The sequence below is a fragment of the Arachis ipaensis genome, chromosome B3 (assembly GCF_059453495.1).
Source record: "Arachis ipaensis isolate K30076 ecotype BB chromosome B3, ASM5945349v1, whole genome shotgun sequence".
NCBI classification, from domain to species: Eukaryota; Viridiplantae; Streptophyta; class Magnoliopsida; order Fabales; family Fabaceae; genus Arachis; species Arachis ipaensis.
The window spans coordinates 137,195,873-137,221,651 of NC_142438.1; the positions used below are offsets into that span (position 1 = coordinate 137,195,873).

General features: G+C 36.6%; 5 protein-coding genes across 10 annotated transcripts; 2 read left to right on the forward strand and 3 right to left on the reverse strand.

The window, feature by feature from the left end:
* The first annotated feature begins 755 nt into the window (after nt 1-755).
* On the forward strand, nt 756-4,224 carry PHT2;1 (phosphate transporter 2;1). Its single transcript, XM_016334784.3, has 3 exons — nt 756-1,667; nt 2,416-2,607; nt 2,976-4,224. Exons 1-3 carry the CDS (start codon nt 975-977, stop codon nt 3,816-3,818), a joined length of 1,728 nt encoding a protein of 575 aa, XP_016190270.1. The 5' UTR covers nt 756-974; the 3' UTR covers nt 3,819-4,224.
* Nucleotides 4,225-4,779: 555 nt separating this feature from the next.
* Nucleotides 4,780-5,640, reverse strand: LOC148572572 (uncharacterized). The gene has a single exon (XM_088507841.1). The coding sequence runs from the start codon at nt 5,638-5,640 to the stop codon at nt 4,780-4,782; it is 861 nt and encodes a 286-aa protein (XP_088363967.1).
* A 131-nt stretch (nt 5,641-5,771) lies between these two features.
* Nucleotides 5,772-8,592, reverse strand: LOC110270382 (Nucleotide-diphospho-sugar transferase family protein). The gene is made up of 6 exons (XM_021119626.2): nt 8,482-8,592; nt 8,025-8,377; nt 7,641-7,893; nt 6,828-7,565; nt 6,478-6,724; nt 5,772-6,361 (listed from the first exon to the last, which is right to left on the reverse strand). Exons 1-6 carry the CDS (start codon nt 8,485-8,487, stop codon nt 5,928-5,930), a joined length of 2,031 nt encoding a protein of 676 aa, XP_020975285.1. The 5' UTR covers nt 8,488-8,592; the 3' UTR covers nt 5,772-5,927.
* An 835-nt stretch (nt 8,593-9,427) lies between these two features.
* On the reverse strand, nt 9,428-16,242 carry LOC107633793 (cyclin-like protein). 6 transcript variants are annotated; one of them, XM_021119625.2, is made up of 12 exons: nt 15,611-16,242; nt 15,395-15,437; nt 14,461-14,886; nt 13,565-13,881; nt 13,289-13,471; nt 13,033-13,215; nt 12,837-12,911; nt 12,679-12,745; nt 11,456-12,560; nt 11,324-11,380; nt 10,086-10,160; nt 9,428-9,923 (listed from the first exon to the last, which is right to left on the reverse strand). In XM_021119625.2, the coding sequence occupies exons 1-12, from the start codon at nt 16,025-16,027 to the stop codon at nt 9,878-9,880; spliced, it is 2,994 nt and encodes a 997-aa protein (XP_020975284.1). In that variant the 5' UTR covers nt 16,028-16,242; the 3' UTR covers nt 9,428-9,877. The 6 variants fall into 6 exon arrangements, with proteins under 6 accessions (XP_020975284.1, XP_088363964.1, XP_088363965.1 ...); XM_088507838.1 differs by having other exon boundaries at nt 15,404-15,437; nt 15,611-16,208; XM_088507839.1 differs by lacking the exon at nt 10,086-10,160 and having other exon boundaries at nt 15,611-16,240.
* A 2,749-nt stretch (nt 16,243-18,991) lies between these two features.
* LOC107633792 (uncharacterized) lies at nt 18,992-19,612 on the forward strand. Its single transcript, XM_016337394.1, has one exon. It carries the CDS (start codon nt 18,992-18,994, stop codon nt 19,610-19,612), a length of 621 nt encoding a protein of 206 aa, XP_016192880.1.
* The last annotated feature ends 6,167 nt before the right edge of the window (nt 19,613-25,779 follow it).

The following is a 25,779-nucleotide window of genomic DNA, read 5'->3' on the forward strand; positions in this document are numbered from 1 at the left end:
CCGTGGGAAACCAAAAAAAAAAAAAATAATAAATATCCTTAATTAACCAAAAAAAAAAAAATCCATAAAACCAACTTGAATTGGCGAGTAATAAATTAATAAGAAAAAAAGGTATATATGTGAAAAGTTTTAACATTTTGGATGGTGAAAGAAGGCTAATAGGAGAATAAGCTCATGTGAACTTGTTACTGGTATATGTTGATATGTATGTAGTAAGAACTAACCATGTTACGTGTATATTAAAATTAACTATTAAAATTAATTAATAATATAAAATTTATGTTCAAATATAAAATATATATTAAAAATAAATTAAACAATACATATATTTAACATAAATACATAGTGACTGATTTTAATAATTGATGTCAAATATGAAAATAATATTTTTGAATACAAAAAAGAATAGATTGTATAAACCTCTGTATTACTATAAGAAAAATAGCAGCATTAATATGAACAAACTCAACGCATTAATAAGGAATGTTAGGCAATGATTACTAGACATGTATGTATTTAACAAAAATTGCGATTCTTGATTCTTCAATGGATAGTGACAGTGATTTGTGACATGATCTGTGAACGTACGTAACCCATGGATAAACATATAGCTTATCTCCCCTTATACTAAGTTACAAATTTGATTTATTTAGAACTTGAAAGAATTGTCAATGCAAGTTCATGTGTAGACGTGTAACTCACTCGGACACACTTACACTATTTGAGAGAGGATAATGGTTCCTTTTTCCAATTTCAAGTTTCAACCATAAACATTGATTTTTTTGTTGCTATATGGTCTAAGGATATATGGTTGCTGAGGAACAATCAACAATCACCACTCATTTCTTCCATTAACCAAACCAACATTATTCCCATCTTTCTTTCTTTCTTTCTTTCTTTCTCTCTTTCTTCAATCATGGCCAAGCTTCCTGAATAATCCCATTCAGATTATACTAGTTAGTTACAAAGAAGACATGAATCTCTCAGCTTATCGCCTCTCTTCAACAAAATCTCCTTCTTTTCTTCCAAGAACTTGTTATCATACCAAAATAATCAACCCAACCACTACTAACACTCTCCAACAAAAGCCTTCTTTCGCCATTCTCAGGTTCAAAGGAGCTTCAAATAATAGCAAACTCTGGGTGAACCCTTTCGCTACCTTATCATCTTTCGCAGAAGGGGAAGAAGAAGAAGAAGAACTGAATGGTCAGCATTCAACAGCAACAGAGAACAAGGAAGAAAAAGTAACAGGTTTTGCACAAGCCTTCAACATTACTTCACGTACAGCTTCAGCTATCACAATATGCATGGCAATGGCTGCACTCACACTCCCACTCTTCATGGGATCTTTGGGACAAGCTTTGCCCTTCAAGACCAAGCTTCTCTCTTACATCTCTCTCCTCTTCGGATTCTACATGGCTTGGAACATTGGCGCCAATGATGTTGCCAATGCCATGGGCACTTCCGTCGGCTCTGGTGCCTTGACTCTCCGCCAGGCCGTGCTCACGGCCGCCGTGTTGGAATTCTCCGGGGCCCTGTTTATGGGGGCTCATGTCACAAGCACAATGCAGAAGGGAATTCTTGTCGCTAATGTATTCCATGGAAAGGATACTCTTCTCTTTGCTGGCTTGCTTTCTTCTCTTGCTGCTGCTGGTACTTGGTTACAGGTAAAAACTATAAATTTCATGCGCTTTCTTATCTCAATTCCAATAATTAATTAAATATACTTTTATTTTCCTACTTGCAATTTGCAATATACAATGTAAACTGCAAACAAATGCTTTTTTTCTTTTTTCAGTGTGATTGATAATGTGAATTTTTCCTAACATAGTACACTGTTTCTCCAGTTGTTTTACTTCAGCAACTAGAGTATTAAAGAATTATAAGTAGACAAAAGGGAAAGCTAATAACAAGATGGCTAGTGAAATTGTAGTTATCGAAAGATCTGTTATTTGAATAACTCAGCTGGATTCAAACACCAAATACTATTCCCTGCCTAGAATTTCAAAGTCAATGAATCACTTTTAATAATCTTTTTGTTATTGGAAAGACATTGGTATAATGTCCCTTGAGTATAATTTGGTACCAACATATAAAGTGTGCGGCTACTTGATTATTTGTCTAGATTTTTTAGTGTAACATGTATGATATGTTCAATGCAGTTTGTCTCCTTTTTCTTTTTTCCCCCCTTAAGATTCACAATAGTGTTGCTGTAATCAGAAAGTTAAAAAAGGATGAACAAAAAAAAAATCAACATTAAAATTGATGATTATGTACTTTTAAACATAGTTTTGTTTATATTTACAACTATAAAATGAGCCTTTTTGACAGTTACTAAAGAACAGAACAGAATGATGTATGCAAAGAAGCAATGCATTTGAATAGGTATTTATGTTATGGTTTTGTGCAATGCAGATTGCATCATACTATGGTTGGCCAGTATCTACTACACATTGCATAGTGGGAGCAATGGTGGGGTTTGGTCTAGCCTATGGAGGCGCTGGAGCGGTTTTTTGGGGTTCGCTGGCGAGGGTGATTTCTTCTTGGGTTATCTCACCACTAGTGGGAGCAGCTGCGTCATTTCTTGTCTACAAATGCATCCGGAGGGTATGCTCTTTAATGCAACTTGCAAAACATTCAAGGTTTTAACTTCTGCTGATTTGGTTTCAATGATATATGATACTTCAGTAAAATTAATAATCAAAATGTTAAGAAAAAAAAAGCAGTATAACATAAGGCTTTTATAGAACAAGGCAGATAATTTACAACTAAGTTTAGACTACTCTATCTGTTTTACAATTATGACATGGGAAATAGATTTGATGGTCAGCACAGATTTATAAAACAATCTTAATAGTTGTGATTTGTGATCTCATGCTTCTACCAATTACAGAAACTTTTTAATTACAAAAAGGAGATCATGAAAACTGCTATTTAAGGTCTCCAGAATCTTATGAAGTTATTTTGGCCTACAGTTTGTGTACAGTGCACCAAACCCAGGACAAGCAGCAGCAGCTGCAGCACCAATTGCTGTATTTCTTGGAGTAACTGCGATTTCCTTTATGGCATTCCCTCTTAGCCAGAGCATTCCTTTGGCTCTGGCACAGGCCTTAGCTTCCGGAGCGGCCGGTGCTTTTCTTGTCTACAGAATCATCAGAAGACAACTTGGACATCTTCTTGCCAAGTCAAACACTCAAGAAGAACATCCTGAGACCAAAGAAGACACTACTGTCCACCAAAACATAGGAGGATTACTATCTGATGTTGCAGGTCCAAAGGGTACTCAACTGGAAATAGTTTATGGTGTATTCGGCTATATGCAGGTCCTCTCAGCATGCTTCATGTCGTTTGCTCATGGTGGCAATGATGTCTCCAATGCCATAGGTCCATTGGCAGGTGCACTAGCTATCCTTCAAGGTGCTGCCAAAGGAGGCACTGCTACTGAGATTGTTATTCCAATCGATGTTCTTGCTTGGGGAGGATTTGGAATCGTCGCGGGGCTAATGATGTGGGGTTATAGAGTGATAGCAACGATTGGGAAGAAGATAACAGAACTCACACCAACAAGAGGTTTTGCTGCTGAGTTTGCTGCAGCTTCTGTTGTTCTGTTTGCTTCAAGGTTGGGGCTACCAATCTCAGCAACACACACTCTTGTAGGTGCAGTTATGGGGGTTGGGTTCGCCAGGGGTCTCAACAATGTGAGAGCAGAAACTGTGAAGGAGATTGTGGCTTCCTGGGCAGTTACTATTCCGGTTGGCGCTGCGCTATCTGTGTTATACACATGGATCTTGACTAAGATTTTGGCCTATATTTTATGAGTTGAGTTCAAAGATGTGAAGAGTGCTTGTGTTTTTGAGATCAATAAATTCATCTTAGTTGCGCCGACTTTCACATGATTTTTTTTTGTGGTATGGATTGGAGATGAGGATTGATGTGGCAGCACAGGTACATTGGGGTAGGTTCTTAACTAAGTTGGTGAGGGATGAATCTTTTATGTTTGGATCCTAAGCCAAGCCTGTGATTAGTTATGCTGATTTCCCATCAGAGATGAACTTACCAAGATAATGTGAGTGACAAGTTGTCTTAGTAGGTTCATGTTACAACTACAGGTTAAAATCAAAGCTTCAGCACAAGCATTGGAAATACATTATATCTGTACTTAATAGATTCACATTAACATTTTTTTCTTCAGTCTATTTCTGTTTATTCGATTGTGTTTCTAGACTTCTTGATGTTATGAAAATTTTGCAAGAGTAGTAAATCAGGCAAGTAGAGCTGAAGTATGAGATGAGCTTTTTTAAGAAGAAAGAAAATTTGTTGAAGATAAACAATGCAGCTAATACCAAAGTAGTAACCAGTAACATCTAAAGCGATGTAAAAAATTGTCCGGTTCAAATTTGGCATTATAAATCCATATTCCATGCAAGAAAATAAAGAAGATAAATTTGAATATTGAGTTGTGATAGAGATATCATAATCCAAAAAGTAGCAGCTGAGGCATTGTTATTCCAAAACTGATTCTACATTTTTACCAGTATTTTCATGTAAATTGCACTACACATCTCCCTCATTTCTAATAAAGTTTCTATCTTATGCATAAGTAAACAGTTTTATCAAATACAAGGGTGGAGATGAGTTTTAATTTTATTAAGAAGATGTAGCAGGACCTATTAGAAATCAGATCCGTGAGATGAAATCAGTAATAAGTGGCAGGCAAGGCATAATACCATACCAGAATAGGGAGTTACACAAAAGAAAAAGTAAAACCTTAGCAAAATATCATGGTGATAGCTCTTTCACACTTGGGAGGCTTGGTTGCCATCCCATACTTCTATATGATCTTCCCTTTGGGAGAGGTGGCACAAAAGGACTCCTCCCCTTTAGCCCTTTTGGTCTCGAACAAGGTCTCGCCGATCTCTTCTCCTTAGGGACATAGAAGTCCCTTGCAGAGGAAAAAAGAGACTGTTCTTCCTCATCTCCACCTTGAGATCCATCCACCATTGTGTCCACTATCTCTTCCTTCTCATCAACTAGTCCATTTGCCACTTTGGCTTGCCCTTTGTTGCATTTTCCACTTGGAGACAAAATTGTCTTTGTTTCCAACCTCTTTTGGCCTGCAAATCCATTTGGCATTTTCATGTTGCCATTCTCCTTTGTGAATGTGATCTCATCATGTGTCTTTCGGCCGGCTACTCCATTCTGAGCTTTGAGTTTGTGTCCACTTGGGGACCTGGCCTTTTTGTCCATCTTTTCCACCGCCACCACCCCATTCGACCTACTGGTTTTGCCTTGCGCCGGAAACTTGCGTTTGAGCTTGTCCACATCCTTGAAGGAGATTAGGATGTACTTGTGACCAGGCTGCAAAACCTCTCCTTCATTGAGCACTGCATTGTGAGGATCCTTGAAGACTTGTGGCAGCGCAATACACATCCCATGATGCTTTCTCATCAACTTTGACACCGGAACTGCATGTTTGTACAGATCCTTTTGTCCACCTACATGCTTTATCTTCACAAATAACTCCCTTGATCTTGAGCTTAGCTCTGAGGAAGCCTTGCTTCCTTTGGCCTTGTTTTTCTTCTTGTAATCTTTCTTAGTGTCCTCTACCAGGCCTAACTTGTGAACAACACGCTTCAGCATAGCCTGCAACCGAAAGTTTTGCAGCCTATCTGATCCAACATGGTAATTTGGGAGATGATGTTAGGTAGCGGAAGAGCGAAAGCAAAGAAAATGGCATTTATAGTATGATTTACCACCAAATATCATCTTGTTTTCAACGGCCGGCTATGAAGCAGTGATGAAACCAAGGCATTCAAAATTCACAAACAAAATTGAGGCATGTCTTTTAGCTATGTCTTCTTGGATGAGAACAAAAACTGTCTCTAGAATAGATAAGAAGGAATTGAATTGGTTCATCAAAATTAACTTCATGGTTTTATAGTGTGCCAGCTCTGCAGGCACATCCTTGTGCCAGAGTCATACTCCCACAAACCTGACATGACTTGGCGCTCAAGCTTCTTCAACCTCCCACTGATCCAGTTGTTGTGGATAATGAAGCATCCTTTCTTCAAACATGCTGCACTCACATTCTTCTTCTGCCACAGATCTTGGTATGCACCATTTGGAAAAAGGTCTCTATCTAAGAAATATACTGTCATGTTTGTTTCGGATTCAACACATCGATTATCATCGACACGGTTGGATCCTCCTGTTCCACACAGCATGTCATAGAAGCTTGGCTGCTCAGATAAGCTTGAAGTTTGTGCATGCCTCACCACTTTCTCCATTGCAGCAATGGTTTGACCATCAGAGTGAGCATAATAGAAGCCAGAGTTCAAGCGTCTCGGAAGGTTTATTGGTCCTGCACAAGCAAAAACAGAAGATCATTTTTAAAACATATTAGAAAAATTGAAAAAATTTTTATGCATTCTTGTTACTTGACTGCTTTATTTTCGAGTGAGATTGAAGAATAAGCACCTTTTTTATTGAATTCATCAGACTGTGCAGCAAGAACAGCAGGACCAAAAGATTGAAGCAAGGGAATTGGGTTTTTGAACCAATATGTATCCACATCACTAAGAAGAACATTGTAACCTAGCTTGAGTATCTTTAAGACCATTCTTGACTTCACTTTTGTCACCCTCTGGAAGCACTTTGTTCCAAAGTGACAGTCATCAAAACTAATATTACTTGGTACTAATGGATCTTTGAAAACTGGAATTCCCTATGGTAACCGAAAGCACGACAAGGGAAAGAGAAAAATTGCATTCAGATACAAAAGTACTACTTTGAAATATAAATTTTTCAGGCAGGAAATCAACACACACCTGCAAGATGGAGAATTGATAAGTTTCCTGATCTAGAGCACAAACAATGAAGTTTTCAATGGACAGTTTTCGCAATCTGCAAACCCAACTCATCAGCATATCCTTATAGCTAAATCCAGCAGTTGTGAGAACAATGGTTTTGGTTTCATCCGCCGAGATCGAAAGGAGTGATTCTAAAGAGAAAGGAATCTCCAGAGGCTCTGAAGTTTTCATTTGACCCTTTAGAGAGCAATCCAATATTCTGATGATCTGTGATTTCAGACAAGCAATGCAATGCATGGTGTTTTTCTCTAACCAAGAAGAGAAAATATTTTCCTTCCACAAGTTCATCTTTCTACTGTGTCGAATCGGATAAACAATGTTCTTATCAGTGTCAAGAATAATGTATTGTTTATAACACTTGAAAAGTTTGGGAATGCTAGAATAATTGGCTTCACTGAAGAAGAATGAGCCATAATGTGCACCTAAATGAGAATTTCCAATGTACTCCCATTCCCTATTTTCAATATCCTGGTCACCATTCAGATGGAAACTTGTGATGGTCAAAGTAGCATCAAACACAAATCTGAACTCAGATGACATTGCTTCATGAATAAGCCAATTGTTGTGTATACCCTTATTGTACAAGAAAGGAGGAAGAACTCCATTATGTAGAGGCGCATCATTGTTGTTCCATGCAATGATCATGCTTGTGTAGCATTGATTCCCCTGCCAATTCTGCTGAAGCATTTTCTGAATCTGAAAGAACAAGCAAAATTCAATATAGTATGTTCAACGAGTTTGTTGATCAATCATTGAGTTACCTTTTGTTACCTCATGGATCTTCACATGTTCCCCATTGTCTAGTAGCCAATGTTTCCCAGAATTGTCCAAATGAAATGGGAAGTGAGACACATTTTGTGATGAAGCAACTAGAAGCCAATCATGGTCAAGTTCATAAGCATGGTTTAAGGTGGAGATGAATCCGGAAAGGATAACAGTTTCAGGATCAACAATAACATATATGTCTGATGTGAATGAGTGTGATCTTGCAATCATGGAATGAAGAAAAGGTGTACCAAGGAAGCTGGAAACATAAATGAACAAACATGGATTAGAGGCCAAAATGAAGGAATGTGCTCCAAGAGTATGCAAATATTTCGCCTAAGCAATCAATATCAATTCATAAATACTATAGTTCAAAGTTAACAAACATACGTGAAATCAATGTTGGTATCAACCAAAACCCGGGAGCCAAAATCTCCAGAAAAGGAAGCAACAGAAGGATCCTTGCTGAACAAAACAACAGCAACATTTGGAGATAGAGCAAGCCATGATTGAACAGCCAGTGACTGCTTTGTCCCAGTGGAGCCCTTAAAAGGTTTAGGAGCAGTGAATATGGTAATCCTCAAACCTGTTGAATCCGATGCGACGTTGTTGTTGAGCTTGGAGATAGTGATTCTGCTCTGATCCTTATTGTGCAAAGGTAGCCTCTGAGTAGCATAGAGAGAAAGACCAATCAAGACTAACCCAGATAGCCAAATTGACCAGAGCTCCACCTTAAAAGATTCCTGCCAAGTAAAAAAAATAACACAACATTGACATGTTACAAAGTAAAATGAAGGACATGCTATGACACAGAAGAATGCAATTCAAGTAACAGAAGAAAAAGAACCTTCATGGTTTGTGTTTTGTTAGGAAGAAACTTTGTGATGGTTGTGTTCTGCCAAGTCTTATTGAAAAAGAGAGAGTGGTGCTTTAACTGAAGGAAACAAAGAAAGAAATTGCAAGCGTAACAAACCCACTAATAACACATGTGAAGTTTGACGTGACAGGTACGTTAATTTGGATGATAACTAATGAATTAATATATTGAATTTGGATACAAGAGTTAAGCTACTAGCTGGTCAAAGGTCAAAGCCGATATTATTTATATGTGAACAAGTTTCAAGAGTATCATAAGTTGCAAGTATTCTGCGTTACGAAATCACGATAGCAGGGGGCATGGCATGTGAATTCTTAAAATTCACTTCAAATTAGCTCATCACCTAGGCAATCTAGGTTTTAAGAAATATATAACCGTACAAGCAACCTTTATTTTAGTGTGATGGTGACACTTTCATTTCATGCTAAGGAAAATATGAAAAAACGGTCTGTTTATTTTGTTGTTCACTTTTGAAATTAATTTCTCAGGCTACACTTATAAAATAGTTCCATTTTAAATTTGTCATGCGTCTATTATTTTGTAATTTCCTTTTAATGATTTGTTACTGTTTAGAAAAATGAAAGCTTAAATTTCATTCTGACAAACAAGAAGGCCTTCCAGTTACATTTTTCAAACATATGCTAAGCAAAGCTTATTAATTATTATGCTTTTTTTCTTATTAATTTGAAAGAAAAATATAGTCTAATTTTGATATAGAAATAGTATCTCCCAAATCGTATTTCACTTTTTAATTTTTATATGACAGAACACTTGCAAGAATAAACATTTCAATTCAATAACATAATAAAGCATCACTGTCATTTTAAAATTTAAACCAATTAAATAAAATAGAATAAAAATAATTTGACACTAAATACTTAGAATAACAATTTGCAGGAATATAAAGTAAGAAAACTAACATCAAGAGCAAATCAAATTAATGAATAAATTATCTGAAAGATTCAGGCTTCAGCCACCACATCGAGCAGCATCGGAACACATTCTAATCTATCGGATATTTAGGTAAGAATTAAGACATTGAGAGAGGAGGGGGGCTAAATAGTAAATACATACCAGAAATCTAATTGAGGACACAGCTATGATTTCCTGTTTTTCCTTTTTACATGAAGAAACATTACAACACATATCCATATGTAGCCCAGTTTAACTACTCTTCTCAAAGAACAGTGACAAACCAGGGTTCAAACCTACAAAAATGGGACAACACGTGTCCTCTCCCAAATATCCTCATCAAGAGTCCTTGCAAATAGCAAACATCACAAACTTCGCTCTGAACACTTCAAATTTATGTTTCTCTTGCTTGGAACCTGTAGATGTAATGCCAATCATCTTTTCACCCTGGCATTCATCTTTGCCGCCGAACAGGTGATCTGGATCTTGACCTCCTTCCTCTGCATGAAAAGCGCACACAGTAAATATACAAAGCAGCATTGTAAAGTAAACATGAAGAAGCTTGACAAATTCACCTGAGTTATTTATTCTTATATGATGATGGAAGTTTTTGTCTCAAAAACATAAAATCTTAATCTTGAAAAACTTATATGCCAACAAACCTGGAATTATCAAGAGAAGAGTAGGGAGAATGCCTGCGCTGAGAACGCTTGCTATAAGGAGACCGCGAAACTTGTCTAAAAATGAAACCACCGTACTGACTTGGTGAGTTAAAAGTGAATGTGTTTATCATAAAAATGTACTCAACCTGGTAGTGTCACAACCCCATTGGGAGTAGCCTATAACCATTAAATCTTTTTTCTGTAACTTATGAATAAAATTAGAAGATACAATCAAAAGTTTACCAGATCTTAGAACCTCAATAATAACTAAAAATCTACCAACAACATACTTCTCTATCCTGATTAGATGCAGGGGATAAAGTCCTTAATAACCACATGCAAATAAATGCTACATTGTACATAAAACTAAGGGTTTTCTAGCATTTCTGTCAGTGATCATAGGCGGATAAATAGAAATAACATGCAAACTACACTAATCCATAAATACAAAAAAGATTATATTTACTAAACAATAAACCAACTGAATGTTAAGTATGAGCTTCAGAATCTTAAAACTCAACACAAATGTCAAGCCTAAATTTGATCGAACGAATAAAATGACTAGCCTATGGTACACAACAAATTATAACATCAATTTCAGAACCAGTAAATGTAATCTCATAAGTTTCCCAGCAGATGCATACTAATGATAGAAACATTTATCTATGTACATATATACCATAACAAAAATATAGACAACCAGAATATTTTATCACCAATAGAAGTAAATAAATTATTACACATGAAACTTGGCAAGTGACCAAAGTTGAAATCCATAAACAGTGCATAAATAAGTAGTACAATCATAAGTAAAGGTAATATGCTGATTTGTGAATGTTGAATGTTCCAATTTTGCTAAACTGACAATTATTAGTGAACGGTGGTAATATACAACTTTCTGGTCTTTATGATGTCAACAGAATCCTTCATCACAAAATTAAGGGATGAAGTTAATCTGCAGGTCGTAAAAAAACTGACCCAGAGATAAATCATTAAATGCACAAAAGTGGATAGTTTCATGGCAACTCATACACAGATGCACAGAAAGTATAAGAATGGCAATACAACAAATAGACTACTTTAGACCAAATTTTAGCACAGATCATCAGTTAAGTAAAGCTGTTTGTCGAATCACCACGATTCTATAAGAAACACAAGAAAAAAAACAAAAAAGAAAGAAGCGCGAGAAGAGAAGTAAAAGAGCATTCCCCAAGTTAAATGTGAATATAAAATAATACCTTCTCTTAGACCTGACTGGAGATGGTGATAAGTCCCGTCTTCTTGAATGTGGCTTCCTGCAATACAAAAAACGAAATGAGGCAACATGTGATAACAAGCTAAACAAGGTTTCAATGGAATCTGTTCTAAACCTTTTTGAGCCATCTGAACCTTCACCGCTTGAAACACCAGAATGGTTAACAGCATGGTCCCTGCTGGTTCTGCCTCTACTGCCTACTGAAGATGAACGTCGTCTTTTGTGCTTATCAGGGTTGCTTGCATCTTTTTGCCTAGATTTATGTTCCCCCTTATCTTTTGTATGTTCCCTTCTCCGGCTAGTATCTTCAAAGCCACTACTTCTATGGGGCTTGTCTGCTTCCTTCTTATCATCCTTGACATCATGAGAGGACTTTTTCCTCTCTGATTCCTTTGCCTTCTCTCCATGCCGTAAATTGAGCTCCTTTCTTTCTTTTGCCTCACTGTTGTAATCTCTTTTTTCCTTTCTCCCACGTTTCTCATCCTTTCTTCTATGGATCTCATCACTTTTTTCATCTGTCCCAGTCTTGTTAACATGTACCTCCTTAACAGACTCCTTTTCAGAACTCCTATCATGTCGATCATTTTTCTCTGATCTTCTTTTGCCTTCCCTAACTGGATTATCATCTATTGCTTTCTCCACGGCAGCATTCTTTCCAGGCAATTCAGATTTTGGTAACCCTGAAGAATCTTTAGAACTAAAACCATTAAATCCATTGTGGCTTCTTTCCAAGGCTTCAGTCCCCCTATTATCTTTAGAATTTGAATTATCCAATTCTCTGGTCACCTTATTACCCTGAAACTGATCAGTAGCAGCCCCGTTGCTAGTTCTGGGTTGTAATGAGCCGGTTTTGACCGGCTTATCCTCTAATTTTGTTTGACTTCTTCCATGCTCTTCAAGTTGAGAGCTGCTATTAACAGGGAAACTATTTGTATCTTCCAAACTTTTCTTGAGCCTTGACCGATTAGTAGCATCTTTTGAAGGAGTTGGCACACTGGAACTCTCAATTTCATCATCTCCATCATCAGCATCAGAACCATAATTTCCAAGACCTAAAACATCTCCAGGAGAGCTGGAATTAGATTTTTCAATGGCAACATCATTCTCAAACTCCTTTGCTTTGACTGGAACTAGAACCTTTGCAGATGCCTTAGGAACTTGAACTGATGATGGTGGAGATGCTGATGGCTTATGGTTTGAAGTGGCACCATTATGACCCACTGCATACAAAAAATTTAAAATTTACATATTAAATTTACTAGACCATGAAGTTGGCACATAATCATTTGTATAGATATATATTTAAAAGGAGAAAAATAGAGCGCATCACACTATCACCTTCAGCAGTCAGACCATCTTCATCAAGAACTTTTGTTGCAATTTCATCAAATAATTCATCAGTAACCTAACAAGAAGATTCAATTAGAACTACCATAAACTACTATTCTGCTACCTAGATAGATTTTAAATGACAGTAATTTGCTTATTAAACTAACCTTTAAAAGAACTTCCGTAAGAACTCTCTTTATTTCTAGGTTGATTGCTGCAGTTCTAGCTGCTTCAGCAAGATCCTACATATTGAACACATTAGATCAAATTTGATGAGAATAATGTTCATGTAAATAACAAAACAGAAAGAATATGAAGGGAATCATTCTGTAGAAGCAAACTGCAATTGGCAGAGAATGGAACCTCTTCATCCTCTTCCTCATCTGATCTAGAGGAATCAATGCTCTTGCTATCTGTCTCATCACCCTTTGCATACGTTTTACCAATGCCATCATCCATAGATGTTTCCGCTTTTGGGTGCTCTGCAGAAGGAGCAGCAATGACTGTTTTCTTTATTTCCTCTCTAAGCCAGTTAGGGACTGAAGCCTGAAAAATAACAACAAAATGAGGTTTGATGATGCATATATTGTCCAAGCAGTAACCTAGGCAATATAGTTACCTTCTTCGGACGTTCTGGAACACCATATGGATCAGCAGAGAAAGCTGCAGTAGGGTGAACTGCAGCTCCTGTGCTAAGAGCAAAGGGTGCACTAGTTGGGGGAATTGCTGGAGGTAGTCCAGGTCCTGGAAACCTTCCAAATGGTGGTGCCACATGACCAGGACCAGAAATAGAAGGATCATGCTGTTAAAATTACCCGAGTGTCAGGCTATGTACATTCATATGAATACATATATGTATCTATGTAAGTAGCAAAAATGGTGACAAAATTAAGACCTGTGGCCCAGAGGCAAGAATTGCAGGTATTGGTGCATAACCACCGGCAGGGGCCACTGGAGCAGCCCAATTGTTCATAGAAGTACCCGAATCATGATGACTATAAGTCGACTGCATTTGCAGGTCACTATCATGACTAAACCTAGGTGCAAAGTCTAACGGTTGATCAGCAAGACTGATAGCAGGGTCCACTGAATTGCTGCCAGGTGCAAAGGTTGCTTGGAGAGGAGGTTGCACATGCTGTTGTTCTTGTGATGAGGAAACCGGTGGTGGGAACATTGTGTATGATTGTTGAATATGCTCAGCAGCCTCCTTACCTGTATATTAATATTCAGGTTACAACAATGGCAACAACAGCGCTTTTCACACTATGTGAGTTCAGCTATATGAGTCAAGCAAATATAGTTTACAAATAGGATTCAAGTTGTTTCACGATGGAGACAGTTTCCAAGGAGAGTCTTGAAGCAGTTTTGATAGTTTTCTTTTTGGTCATCTCTTCGGATTCTGATGGTTTTGAATTTTCCTGCAGGCATTTTTACCCTTTTCTAAACTTTCGGTATTAGTGGCTTATTTTGGAATTGGGTTTCTACGTGTACCTTATCCTCTCTTGTATTTATTCTTATAATTATTGATATTTCTTTTTCTATTTAAAAGAAACTTATAAACTCATATTAGTTGTCTATAACAAAATACTTGCAATAGGCTGATCACATATCTCACTTTAAAAGTTAGGAAGGATGGGGTTGAAAAGGATCTTTCTTTGAAGCAAAATGTAACAGGTTCACATCACATGTACTTCAGTATAGGGAAATGTTAGATAATCATCTACAAGCCATTTCCACAGTATGTGAAACAAAGCTTCACTGGCAATTTCAACATGCTAAATAAATAATTACCTGTAACAGAACTATAACTAGAAGGTACCTCCTGCTGATGAACTGATGGATTTGTAGGCAAGTTTCCCTGTTCAAATGGAACTGTTGGATCTCCAGTGTTGGTTCCATCTCTAGCACCATATGAATGTCCATCTGAAGTATATGAGGTCTCCAAACTGATAGATGCAGCATCCTGGGAATGTCCTGAGAGCCGTTGTGCAGATGCATCCAAGTAGGAAAATTGCTGATAGGTTGATGATGGATGGGACTGGTTTTGAACGTCAGTATAACGTGAGTCAGCAGATTGCTGATACTGGTCATGATAATGGTTTTGCTCTTGCACTCTTCCAGCAGGTGAAAAGTGTGGCTGTGGATGCTGACTTTCCATAGTAGACTTAGCAGCCCATGCTCTGGCCTTAGCAGCCCAATCTTCTTCATTATTTTGGGCTATTATTGCATAATTATTATTATTAAAGCAAAGATATACAAATTAGAAATTCAAAATAGGAGGGGGAGAGAGAGAAAGAAAGAAAAGGAAAGCAAGTTTCCAAAAGGCAAAATGGTGGCATGCAATGGCACACATGAGTCGAGGGAAAATAAAAGAGAGATGCTACATTGTTATCATTTAAATGACTAAATGCAAGTCAGTTATTGTTGGTTACAAACTATAGACGAAATTTTGATCAAGACATCTGTTCTCATCTAGCGCAAAATTCAGTGCCAACTCAAAACTCGCCGTAGTCTTATGGTTACAAACAAAATTAAGGCCACAAGATGCTGAAATATCTAGTAACAACACACAAAAACCGGCACAACATTGCATGCAAATGCTTGCCTCTCAATTCAAAAACGTTTCAGATCCCTACTTTTCCACTGAAGATTTAAACAAACAATATATAAACTCTTTTTCAAAAAAAAATTGATCCTCCAATAAAAAGTACAACAACTAACTAACCAGGATAACCTTGGTTGGCAGGCCAGCTTGGGTTGCTCCATTCCTACAAAAAGTAAGAAATTAAAAAATGAATGAATTAAAACAAAAGAAAGTGTAGAACCAGCTATCAACTAATCAAACTTCAGAATAATCAAAGAAGAAATAAGCCCTAGCCAACAACCAAGAAGAAACAAAACACCAATACTGAGAGAGGGAAAAATAAGGTAGAATTTTCACCTGATGATAGGGCTGCTGAGAAACGTGGGAGTGAGGGGTGAACTGAGGAGGAGGAGGAGGAGGAGCGTGAGAACGAGCGTGGGGAAGGGGAGGAGGTGGAGGCGGAGGAGCATGGAACTGGCTGGGATGGTAAGGGTAAGGGTTCGACGAAGGAGGAGGTGGAGGATACGATGCCGCCGGCGGATAATGCTCGGCGTGTTGCGGCTGCGGAGGCTGAGGCCACTGCGGCGGAGGGGAGGGGGTCTGAGAAGGGTGGTGGTACTGGAATTGAGAGGAGTACCATGGTGCTTGAGGAGGTGCAGGCTGACGCGGCGGAAGCGGCGGAAGCGGCGGCGGAGGCATCTGGTGGAAGTGGTGGTGGGGATCAGGCGGGTGGGGAGGCCTGATGTAGCCGTGGGATTGCTGGAAGGAATCCATGAGGAGAGCGGGGATTTGGGAGAAATGGCGCGTATAAGGTTCCAGAAAATTAGAGAAGCTCCGATTTGGATTGTGATAGGGTTTTGGTTTCGATCGCAAGAGAGGAGAAGACGAAGAAGAAGAAAGTCTTGGATGAAATTGGAAGAGGGTTCAGCCACTCCCCGTGAGGACCAGCGCTTCCGAACATAAACCTTTCGCTTACTCTCTCCTTCTCTATTTTATTTTTTAAATTTTTATATCTCATTTTATTCAATTGATTGATATTGTTTAAAAAATTGTAATCTTTTTTATTTCATTTAAAACTAATTGAGTTTTAATTAATTACATTTTAATTTAAAACTTTATATTTTTATAATTTTTAATATTAAAAGTTTAATATTTAAATATGTATATAAAAGTGGGAATATAATATAATTCCTTACAAATATATATACTCTTAAAATGTATAAAAAAAAAAGCTCTTAAGTTTATAAGAATTATAAAGACTTATATTATTATAAATACTATCTAAGTCATAATCATGGTTTTAAAAAATTGGATTGAATCAACCTGTCAGATCGGTCCAATCGCAAACCGAACATCTTTATAATTCGGCTTTAAAAAAAACCATAAATCTAAAATTTATGTATGGATCACTGAATCATTCGATTAGACCAAACTAAGACCTAACCGATTTTACTTAAATTGTGCCGTTTTGAATTTTAATGGGAAAAAAAAACACTTGAAGCCCTACCCAGTTATCCTATCTTCTCCTTTTTTTCGAGTTAAACCCCACTTTAGTCCTTAAGATTGGCAAGTTACACTGATTTAATCCTTGAGATCCCAATTGCACTAAATTAGTCCTCCAGATTGAAAAAAATGCACCACATTAGTCCTTCCCCCTTTTTCCGTCACTGGAGCACTATCGCTGTTAATGACGTGGTCAATTCTTGCCACGCTGGACACAAAGAAACAACATCGTTTGTAATTTGGCGCTAAACACCCCTTTGAACAACATCGTTTGTGTGTGTTGAGAAATAAAACATCATCACCCCTCTTTTGTCTCTTCTCTTCGTCTTCAACTTCTCCATGAGTGATGCAGAAAAAAAAAATCTCTCTTCCATAAATGACATAAGTTATAAACTGGTAGCTGTAATAGGATTTCTAGAGGCCATTTGAACATGATGTACACTATACACTTGTCTGGAGAGTTCGTTTTCCACTGCAAGGATCTTCTGTTTCGTCAACGAAGTTAGTGAGAAGGAGTAAAATTTTATTTTTTCAAATTTTATGGAATGCTTTGATGTTTGTTGATCATGGTTGATTGTTTTGTATATTGTCAGTCCACAACCTTGAAGTGGATTCTATGCTAGGGTTTTATTTTGATGTTTTGGGTGACTGTGTTTAGGAATTTTTTTTTATGCTCTGTTCCGATGGTAGAACAACGAGTATCTTCTCATGATTGATAATTGTGTTTTATTTTGATATTTTTTTGTGCCATCTATGAATGTTATTGATGAAAACTATCTTAAAGTGATCAGCGTGTGTATCTGGTGTTGAAAATAAATTCTTTTGAACCATGCAGATGGATGTGCAGTTAGATATTATGTTTCACCATGAGAAAAAAAAGTGTTAGAAAGATGAAAAATGGATAACTATTTATTTGCTTGATAAGAATGCATTTGTTGGTGACATTGATGTAGATACTTTAGATGTATTTTGGGTGAGAAATTATTATAAGGAACTCGGATATGATAAGATAGAAGAATGTTGGTTGCATATTCCTAGGAGGGGTTTAGACAGCGGTTTAAGAGTTCTGAATTCTGATGATAAATTAAGAGAGATGTGTTTCATGGCTGAAAATAATGTTGATGTTTACTTTGAGCATGCAGTGTCATCACCATAAATTGTTGAGGGGAAGGAGATTATTGTTTATGTTGATGATAACCATGATGAGCTCAGAGTGGTTGGTGATGAACCCGGCAATGAACCCCTACCAAACAAGATCCCAAACCAAGCTAATAAATCCACTGCCTCTGCTGATAAGACTCAATTCTCCAACAACTATGAACCAACAAATCTTAGTGCTAATAAGCTCACTGCCTTTGTTGATAATACCTCACCACCCAACAACACAGAACCAATAAATCTTGGTACTAATAACCCAATATCCCACAACAATGAACCCACTACCACATCCAACTCTAATCCTAACCAAGCTACTACTGCAAAGCCTATTAGCAAGACTCTTCCAATTATCCCAAAAGCTAAACCTAAGTCAAAGGCCAACTCAAAGCCAAAACCTAATACTACATCTTCTTCCAAGCCCAAGCCAACTCAAAGTGTGTGTCCAAACCTAAAATAAATTGAAAGTCCAAATCCAATACTAAAGCCTATTGCACAAGGTCTGTTTCAAGAGTGAGGTAAGTCCAACAACCACACAAGAAAAAATAAGTTCTGATATTGCCTTCTTCTGAAAATGAACACACCATAGAGGACAGTTCATATGAACTTGGGAGAGATGATAGCTCAAGTGGTGGTGACATAGTGGGAAAAATTATAAAGCCAAGAGAAGAGACATTAAGAGGCATGCACCTGCAGAGACTTTTGCAAAGTCTAAAAGGAAGTTAATTAATGATGATGATGCATTAGTGGTGGATGATAAGGAATGTGAGGTGGACTTAAGTTTCTTACAAGTCCCTGTCATAGGAGATGAAGATCTGGACAATGCTTTGGACCCAGTAACAAAATCTGATGAGGCCAACTCTTGGCACTCCGAGGAGATGAAGATTCTCCCCTTTAGAAGATGAATTTTCAGAAGAAGAGCCTGATGATGTTTTCCTAGTATTTAGAGATGGTATTCGGTTTAGTGATTTAAAACTTGAGGTGGGAATAAAGTTTAATACAAAGTATAAGTTCAGAGAGGTAGTGAAGGAGTTTACAATTCAAGAAGGTAGATGGATTCAATTTATTAAGAATAATACTATGAGATATAGGGCTGTGTGCAAGATTGAGGAGTGCAATTGGGTGGTTTATACCTCACGGGATCATGAGAAAACATGTTGGCAAACTAAAACATTCAATAACGACCACACGTGTTCTAGAGAAGCCACCAACCGAGCTGCAAATAGGAATTGGTTGACCAGCAAGTTAGTGAAGAAGGTTAGGAAGTATCCTAACTTTAGACAATGTGAGGCAGTTGTGTACTTTAAGTCTAAGTGTGACCTGGTGTTAAATAGAAGTTCTATTTCTAGAGCCTTGGCATATGCTAGAGCTGTGGTATATCAAGATGAGAAGGCTCAATATATAATGGTGAGGGACTACGGTGAAACACTCTTAAAGTGTAATCGGGGATCAACAGTGAGAATTGACACTATCCTACAACTAGATGGAGAGGTGATTTTTCAGAAGATGTCTGTTTGTCTTAGTGGCTGCAAGAATGGGTTTAAGACAGGGTGTAGACGATTGATTGGATTAGACGGGATATTCTTTAAAACACAAATTGGAGACCAGATTTTATCACCCGTGGGTCAGGACGCAAATAATCACATATATATTATAGCTTGGGCAATTGTAGATGTGAAGAACACGGATAATTGGAAATAGTTTTTGGAGCTACTTCATGAGGATTTCGGAGACTATAAAGAAAACAAATAGTGCTTTATGAGGGACATGTAAAAAGTATATTCATTAATCATCTTTTTTTTCCTTTCATAGTACATTTTATTATTCTAAAATGATTTCATAATTCATATTTTTTAATGTTTTCAGAGTTCTTTGAATTTAGAATTTCTTTACGAGAGGCAAAAATACATGACACTAATTAAAAATGAATTAAAGTTATATGAAATTGATTATTTGTTATTGTTATTTATTTTTCAATTGGAAGCTGGATTATAAGTAGTGTATTTGAGCTTGCTGTTTAGTTGTAGGATTTCAGGTTAATAATTGCTAGTTAATAATGCTGTTCAGTTATTTGTTACGTGTTAGTCTGAAAAGGATTTACTTTCTGAATGAAATATTTTACACGGAGATTGTTATTATTCCATGTGAGTAGTCTAATACATAGACAAAAATAGGAGACGATTTAAAGGTAGGGGACCATTTCAGGTTCATTAAACAAATGTTAGGGACCATTACGGGCTCATTTATTGTATCTCAAGGACTATTTTGTATCATAACAAAAGTTACTTAATTGTTGTGTTCGCATGCAGGGCCTGATTTCTGCTGTCCAGGAGGTCATGTCGCATGTCCACCATAGATTCTGCATGTGGAACCTATGAAAAAACTTTAACAAGTAGTGAAAAGATTTAGAACTGAGGGAGTTACTCTGGGAATGCGCAAGATCAACCACATATCAAGAGTTCTCTGATAACATGAAGAAGATTAAGAAAATTAATGAAGATGCCTGGAATTACTTTAACAAGTGGCCTAGAGAATTATGGACAAAGTCAGCATTTAGTCATAGCCCAAAGCTTGATAACATCTGCAATAATGCATGTGAAGTCTTTAATGCAAGAATTAAAGAAGTAAGGGCCAAGCCAATTATCACTCTACTTGAGGAGGTAAGAATGTTTGTGATGAGAACGATAGCTAAAAATAAGGTTAAGCTTGCCAACCATGTAGGGAAGCTACCATTAATGCTTCAAAGTAGATTGGACAAGATCAGAAAGGAGTCTGAAAATTGGATGCCAACCTGAGCTGAAGATGATGAGTATGAAAAGTTTGAAGTGCATGGATATCCAACAAACATGGTAGCGGATTTGAGCAAGCGGCTGTGCACATGTCAGTTTTGGATGTTAACAGGTAATTTACTAGCATTTATATCCTCTCTTTTTTGCGAATAATTAATACTTTAATGATACATTTGTTTGTTATTTTCTTTATAAATGCCTTGTGTGCATGCTTGTACGGCTCTTGCAAGAGTGAATAAGAGACCTGAAGATTTTTGTCATAAGTGGTTCACTATGGACTCATATAAAGACACTTATATCCATTACAAAAAAATTTTGCCTGGACAAATTTTTTGGGAGAAATCTGAGCACAATAGGCCACAAGCACCAAAGACCAAGAAAAAGATTGGATCACTCACAAAGAAAAGGAAAAAGGATGCAGATGAGAGCAATGGAGGAAGCAAGAAATCTAAGCTTATCGAGGTCCTAAAGAGACGACTTAAATCCTTCACTTGCAGATACTGTCTATAGAAGGGGCACACAAAGAGGGATTGCCCAAAGAAGAGAGCAGTTGATGTTGCAGCTGCAGCTATCGCTGTTGTTAAGACAAAACCCAATGCACAAGGAAATACAACACCAGGATCAACTATTGATCTAAATTCTGTTGCACCAGAAGCTGTTGATGTTCCTGCTCGAGCTCCTCCAGATGCACCTGCTCAACCAAACTACTCAGATGCACAATAGTCTCAAGAGGTAGTTACATTTAGTTTAACAAACCACATGTAAAATTATTGTGCACAATTAGCCTAAATTTATATACTATTTAAATGAAATAGGCTCTACCTACGAGGCCATCCAAATTGTAGACCAGAAGGAGGTCCTCACCACCATCAGGATTGGTCACTATGGATCCACTATAAGAAACAAGCTCAACCACAGCTTCCAGACTGCAGCTTCTTGAAATTTATCTCAACGCCCGACTTCAAGCCACCGAAAAAGAAGAAATGAAGATGTAGTTGATGGCAGTAGATCATTTTGAATGATACTATGAATTTTTTTTGTGAATGATATTTTTATTTTGTGGCTTAAGTTTACGAAAGTAGACCATTTATCTATTTGAATACATTATATGATATGATGGCAGTCTCTATCCTTACTATTGGTTTATTTTAAAACTCATTGTTAAAACTCATTGTTACTTTTCTTGAAACTCGTTGATATGGTAATATATTATTATTATTATTATTATTATTATTATTATTATTATTATTATTATTATTATTACTATTATTATTATTATTATTATTAGAGTAAAGTATCGTTTTTGTCCCCAACGTTTGGGGTAAATCTTATTTGTGTCCCAAACGTTTAAATCATTCTATTTGTATCCCTAACGTTTGTAAAAGTGATTCAATGTTATTCTGCCGTCAATTACACATCATGAGCACTTTTGTTTGAGTTTTAAAAATCTCTTCTTGAAGTTAGAATACAAATGTCTGAGATAGAATCGATGATCCACTCCGAAAAATAACTCGTTAAAAGTTGAAACTAATTCCTATATAATTCACTTTTCTATGGACATAATTAAATCTAAATACAAATAGTGGGTATAATATTAAAATCGAACACATTCAAGTGAGACCTAATTGAGAATGAATACATCCAAATGAGAATAATTGAAAAATATAATCTGATTTGTTAGTATAATTGGTAGTAGGATAACATTGAATCACTTTTATAAACGTTAGGGATACAAATAGGACGATTTAAACGTTAGGGACACAAATAGGAGTTACCCCAAACGTTAAGGACAAAAACGATACTTCTTCTTATTATTATTATTATTATTATTATTATTATACATTTAATTATGCTATTGTAGATTTTTTTTTGCAATATTTTTCAATAATTTTGTTGGATGACAAAAAAAATACTTATTTTATGTTTATAACAGGACTAACAACTTGAACATTTGACAATGACACTTTTTCTTTCTTCTACGACACATTAACCCTAAACACATTAAACAAAATCATGCTCAAACTTTAAATACCAACATGAAACCAACAATAAACATTATAAATAGAACCAACAATAACATGTACTTTTTTGGGTTCTAACTTCAGCTTCTAACTTCTTGATTATCCAAGCCAAATTCACCTTCACTTGGTCAACATTCTCGGTAGAAGTTACCTTTCCACCGGCATCTTCTTCTCCAATGTTAGCCCAGACAAATAAACCACACCACCTCTTTCCATTGACATTGTAGTTAGGACATTCAATGAATGGCTTGTTAGCATTAGTCTCTGTTGTGGATCATCGAAGAACAGGACGACAGCCACACCCACACCATTGTGAAACACTCAATGCTCTACTTTGACTGAGAATCCTTGTGTTAGACCGCATAGAACTCTGACTCCCACTTGCAATCATGATCCTAAAACCAGAAGGGTGCACAACGAGTAAGGAGACGAAGAACCAGAAAAAAATGGGAAGAACAAGAGGAATAAGTAAAGGAAGCAATTTAGGTTATAAAAGTGGACAAAGACCAAATTGGAGCTAATCAAATTTTATGTCATGTCATCTAACCGTTACTGTGTCCAGCGTGGCAAGACTGATGACGTCAGTGCTCCGGTGATGGAAAAAGGGGAAAAGACTAACGTGGTGCATTTTTTCCAATCTAGAGGACTAACTTAGTGCAATTGGGATCTTGAAGACTAAATTAGTGCAACTCGTCAATGTCAAGGACCAAAGTGGGACTTAATTCCCTTTTCTTCAGTTTAAACTTCAAAGTGTCACGCTCAGACACCATCGTCTTCGTCTGGTCGTAGTGTTCGAAGTTTTCAATCCACCAATCGCAGCTTCTTCCTCGAGCTCGGCGTGTTGGATTCTGTTCTTCGTTTGTCAGCCACAACTTCTTCCAACCCACCATCGTCATGCTCGTCGCCTGGCTTCCGTCTCCGGCGCACTTCTACCTCTCTGCTCAGAAGTCAAAATGAAGGTTTACAATTTTGCTAGTGCTATTCAGATTGATATTTTTGTTTATATTTTATTTTTCATTATTGGCTCTTTGTTATTTGATTTAGGATTCTGCTGCTAATAGTGCTATTTAGATTAAATTGTTTAATGATTAGCTCTATCCATTGTTACTGTTTTATGCTATGCTGAAAATAATTTAGCTAAAATTATGCTCATTACTACTAGTTATTGTTAATCTTTGAAAAATTTTATTAATTTTTGTTATTATACTGAAATGATGCTCTTTACTAATGTTCATGATTAATTTTTGAAAAAAATTATTAATCTTTGTTAAAAATATGCTAAAATCATGCTCATTGTTAATCTTTAAAAAATATTATTAATTTTTGTTAAAATTATGCTGATTATTATTGCTCATTGTTAATCTTTAGAAAAATTTATTAATCTTTATGAAAATTATGCTGAAACCTTATTAATACTTGTTAATCTTTGGATTTTTTTTATTTGACTTTTGAATTTGTATTTGCTAAGATTATAAGACTTTAGTTGATATAATATTTTAAATATGGATGACATTTTAATATTTATATTAGACTATAATTATGTTTTAACATATTTACTTATATTTTATTTATAATTTTATTATAAAATAATTTTTTTGATTGAACTGGTTGAACTAATAAACTAGTAACTAAAACGGTTTAATGATCGGTCCAATTTTTAAAACCTTGATCATAATATAATCATCTCTTTCTAAGATTAGTTTTGATATTATTATTAATTTAGGAGTGTTCATGGAGCGGATCCCTATCTGCAAATCCGAAGTGTTTATCTGAATCCAATATGAAAATTTCGGATATTAATCCGATCTGCAAGGCTATCGGATCCGCATATCCGTAGATCTACAAAAAATAAATAAATAAATATTCTTTTATATTTTATTTCAATTAATCAATATCATACATGTTGTATTATTTTATTATTTAAAAATGTATGTTTAATCATATTTTCATAGTAAACTTATTTAAAAGGGTGAAAAAGATGAATTTTATTGACAATTTTGTAATAAAAAAAAGCTTTTCAAAGTATTGTTATATTATGTAGATATATCCGATATCTGATTTGATCCGCATGAAAAAATACGTGAATACTGGATTCGATCCGATAATTTTAATGCGGATCGGATCAAGATTTTGGTCATATCCAATCCGCGTTCACCCCTAAATTTAAATTTGTGCTTAGGGATGTCAACGGGACAGGGCGGGGCGGGGGATATCTCCCTGCTCTCCATTTCCGCCCCTCATATTTACTCCCTGTCCCCATCCCCGTTTTCCACTGTGGGGGAATATTGCTCCCATCCCTATTCCCCGTGGGGATCCTATTCCCCATCTATCTGATAGTTCTAACTAATTATTAATTTTCATATGAATAGAGCTGCAAGTATCCATCTTATACAAAAAACAACAAGATTTTATATAAAAAGTCTAAACGACAGGATGACAACTTCTTTTGAAATGACGTAGTGGGGAGACGTAACGGCGAGCCAGAGGACAGAGCAATGGACGAGGTGGGAAACGCGGCAATAGAAGGGAGAACGGACACAACGACAGAGTTACGGAAAGGAATGCCGCAAATAGAGAGCATGACGCGATGAGGGTGATGGCACGGTGAGGTGTGACGATGCGGTGAGAAGGGAGAGTGGCGAGGGGGTGACTGCAGAGAGGTTGGATAGAGTATGGAGTATGGACAACATTAGGGATCTCTGAATTGAAGAAAGGTTATGCAACTGAGGATTAAGAGTTTTGTGTATATATATATGTTTTGGATTTCGGAGATTAGCAGGGACAGGGCAGAGATTCCCGCTTGGGTCCTTGCACCTGCCTCGAAAAAATTTTATTCCCCATCTCAATCTCTGCAAAAAAAATTTTCACAGTTAAATTCCTATTCGAAGCAGTCTCCGCAAGAATCTCCGCGTCTTAAGAAGTTTTGCCATCCCTATTTGTACTTTAAAAAAACCGGTCAACAAATAAAAAGAAAGAGAGAGCGTCCCATTCGAGTAAGGACATTGTGGGTTGGTTTGAGTCGGTCCAAATTGTCATTGACATGTTAAAAATTGAAACC